A 3080-nucleotide genomic window follows, 5' to 3' on the forward strand; every position below is an offset into this window, starting at 1 on the left:
TCGATCGTATGATGCACTCCAATATCCAGTGCTGTTTCCCCATGGAGAAGAAGGATATCATTTCAACATCAGGCAAGTCGCCCCAGCACAAGTGAAGCGACGACAAAGAAAGTGTCCTGCATGGATTATTATGCAAACCGCATTGATTCGTGGAAATGAATCCAATCATATCTTAAAATGTCGTGAATTATTCCAACAGTTTATTGTGGACATGTACGCGAAAGTCGAAAGTGAACGTCTTCTTTTCATTCGCTTAAATCAAAAGAAGCTGCGCGTTGAAGAATACGTTCATTTACGTGATGCAGTTGCTAATGATGGAAACATTGGACAAATGGTAATTTTACCTGTAACATATACAGGAAGCCCGCGGCACATGCACGAATACGGGCAAGATGCTATGACGTACGTTCGAAAGTATGGACGATCAGACCTATTCATCACCTTCACTTGCAATCCATCGTGGAGTGAAATAACCGAATTGCTTTTTGCAGGCCAGAGCTCATCGCACAGACATGATCTTCTGGCTCGAATATTCAAGCAAAAGCTAATAAGTCTTATGAATGTCATCACGAAGAATTTTGTTTTTGGAGATACCAGATGCTGGATGTACTCAATTGAATGGCAAAAGAGAGGCTTACCACACGCTCACATTTTGATTTGGTTGAAGCAAAAAATTATACCTACACAAATTGATAGCGTTATATCAGCCGAGCTTCCAAATCAAGCCGAAGATCCCATTCTTTTTGAAATAATCAAGAAAAATATGATTCATGGGCCATGCGGTACTTTTAATCCTAATTCACCATGTATGCAAAACGGCAAATGCACAAAGCGATATCCACGTGAGTTGATTACTGAAACTCAAACTGGAGGTGATGGATATCCTCTGTATAGGCGAAGAAATCCCACTAATGGTGGATACACAACTACTATTAAGATGCGAAGTGTAGATATCGACATAGACAATAGATGGATCGTGCCATACTCGCCACTACTTTCAAAAATGTTTAATGCTCACATTAATGTTGAGTATTTTAATTCGGTAAAGTCCATAAAATATATTTGTAAATATGTTAACAAGGGCAGTGACATGGCAGTATTCGGATTAGCAAATCGAGGTGATGAGATCACGCAATATCAAACAGGGCGCTACATCAGCAGTAACGAAGCAGTATGGCGGATATTTGCATTCAATATTCACGAACGATATCCAACGGTTCAACATCTCGCTGTTCATTTGGAAAATGGTCTGCGGGTTTACTTCACCGAAGAAAATGCGCAAAATAGAGCAGAGCAACCACAAAACACAACACTGACTGCTTTTTTCGAATTGTGTACATCCGAAAATTTTGCTAAAACGTTGCTGTATCAAGATGTACCCAAATATTATACTTGGAACACATCGACAAAAAAGTTCAACAGAAGAAAAAGAGGTGCAATTGTTCCAGAGCATCCCGGTATATATTCGTCCGATGCATTGGGACGTGTGTATACTGTTCATCCAAATAACGCCGAGTGCTATTATTTGCGGTTGTTGCTGCATACAATCAAAGGGCCGACATCATTCCTTGCATTGAAAACCATCGACGGAGTAGAATGCCAAACGTACAGAGGAGCGTGCTTTAAACTGGGCTTACTTGAGAATGATCAGAATGGGAACACAACTCTGACCGAAGCATCACTCACGTGCCATCCAAAGCAAATACGAACTTTGTTTGCGATAATCTTAACAACATGCGCACCATCGAATCCTCGACAACTGTGGGAAATGCATCGTGAAAGCCTCAGTGAACATATTCTAAGACAAGCACGTGCAAGCGATCCAAGACATTTTCAATGAAGCTTTAATGGAGGACTTATGCATGTCAATCAACAACAAAGCCCTTTGTCAACTCGGTATGCCAGCACCGACACGAGATAGAAATGCTGTACAAGACAGAGACTTGATGCGAGAACAGCAGTTTGATGCAAATCAGCTTGAACGATTTGTGCAAACGCAAAAAGAGTTTTTAGTTGCTGATCAGAAAAAAGCTTATGACAAAATCATGCAACGTGTAACCAAAGGAGATGGCGGAATTATCTTCCTAGATGCTCCAGGAGGTACCGGGAAAACTTTCCTCATCAATTTAATATTGGCGTCAGTTCGAATGCGAAATGGGATTGCAGTAGCAGTAGCATCATCGGGGATTGCATCAACACTACTTGATGGAGGACGTACAGCGCATTCAGCACTTAAGCTTCCATTGAATTTGCACCAGACCGAAACACCTACATGCAACATCAGCAAAAACTCTGGTATGGCCATAGTCCTTAAAACGTGCAAAATTATAATTTGGGACGAATGCACCATGGCACATAAGAAATCGCTCGAAGCACTTGACCGAACTCTGCGAGATTTTCGTGGAAAAGACCAACCGATGGGAGGCGCTCTTATACTTCTTGCAGGTGATTTTCGTCAAATATTACCCGTTATACAACGATCAACGCCTGCAGACGAGCTGAACGCGTGCTTAAAGCCATCGCATCTGTGGAACTATGTCGAAAAAATTACGCTCACAACAAATATGCGAGTGCATTTGCTGCAAGATACGTCTGCCCAAATATTTTCAAAGCAACTTTTAGATATCGGAAACGGTAAAGTTCATATTGATCGCACAACAAATGAGATATAATTTCCGTCCAACTTTTGTCAAATGCAGCAGAGCATTCAAGACGTCATCGACAGAGTATTTCCGAACTTAACGATCAACTACCGGAATCCGGAATGGCTCCGCGAACGTGCAATTTTAGCTCCGAAGAACGATGTTGTTAGTAAATTAAACGGTCAAATTCAATTGAAAATTCCAGGAGAAGCAGTCGAATATAAATCGATTGATACAGTAATGGACAAAGATCAAGCTGTTAATTACCCAACTAAATTTCTTAATTCTTTGGAGCCACCTGGAATGCCTCCTCATTCGTTGGCGTTAAAAGTTGGATCACCAGTGGTGCTTATTCGGAACTTGAACGCGCCAAAACTGTGCAACGGAACCAGAGTGATAATAAAAAAATTAACACCGAATTTGATCGAGGCAACAATC

The 3080-nt window shown here is 41.2% G+C and overlaps 1 protein-coding gene across 1 annotated transcript; it reads left to right on the plus strand.

Annotated features, from left to right (window-relative positions):
* The first annotated feature begins 130 nt into the window (after window positions 1-130).
* Window positions 131-1840, plus strand: LOC118755491. The gene has a single exon (XM_036490327.1). It carries the CDS (start codon window positions 131-133, stop codon window positions 1838-1840), a length of 1710 nt encoding a protein of 569 aa, XP_036346220.1.
* The last annotated feature ends 1240 nt before the right edge of the window (window positions 1841-3080 follow it).

Source organism: Rhagoletis pomonella, unplaced genomic scaffold (genome assembly GCF_013731165.1).
Source record: "Rhagoletis pomonella isolate Grant_MI unplaced genomic scaffold, Rhpom_1.0 Rhpom_scaffold_00002, whole genome shotgun sequence".
Classification (NCBI taxonomy): domain Eukaryota; kingdom Metazoa; phylum Arthropoda; class Insecta; order Diptera; family Tephritidae; genus Rhagoletis; species Rhagoletis pomonella.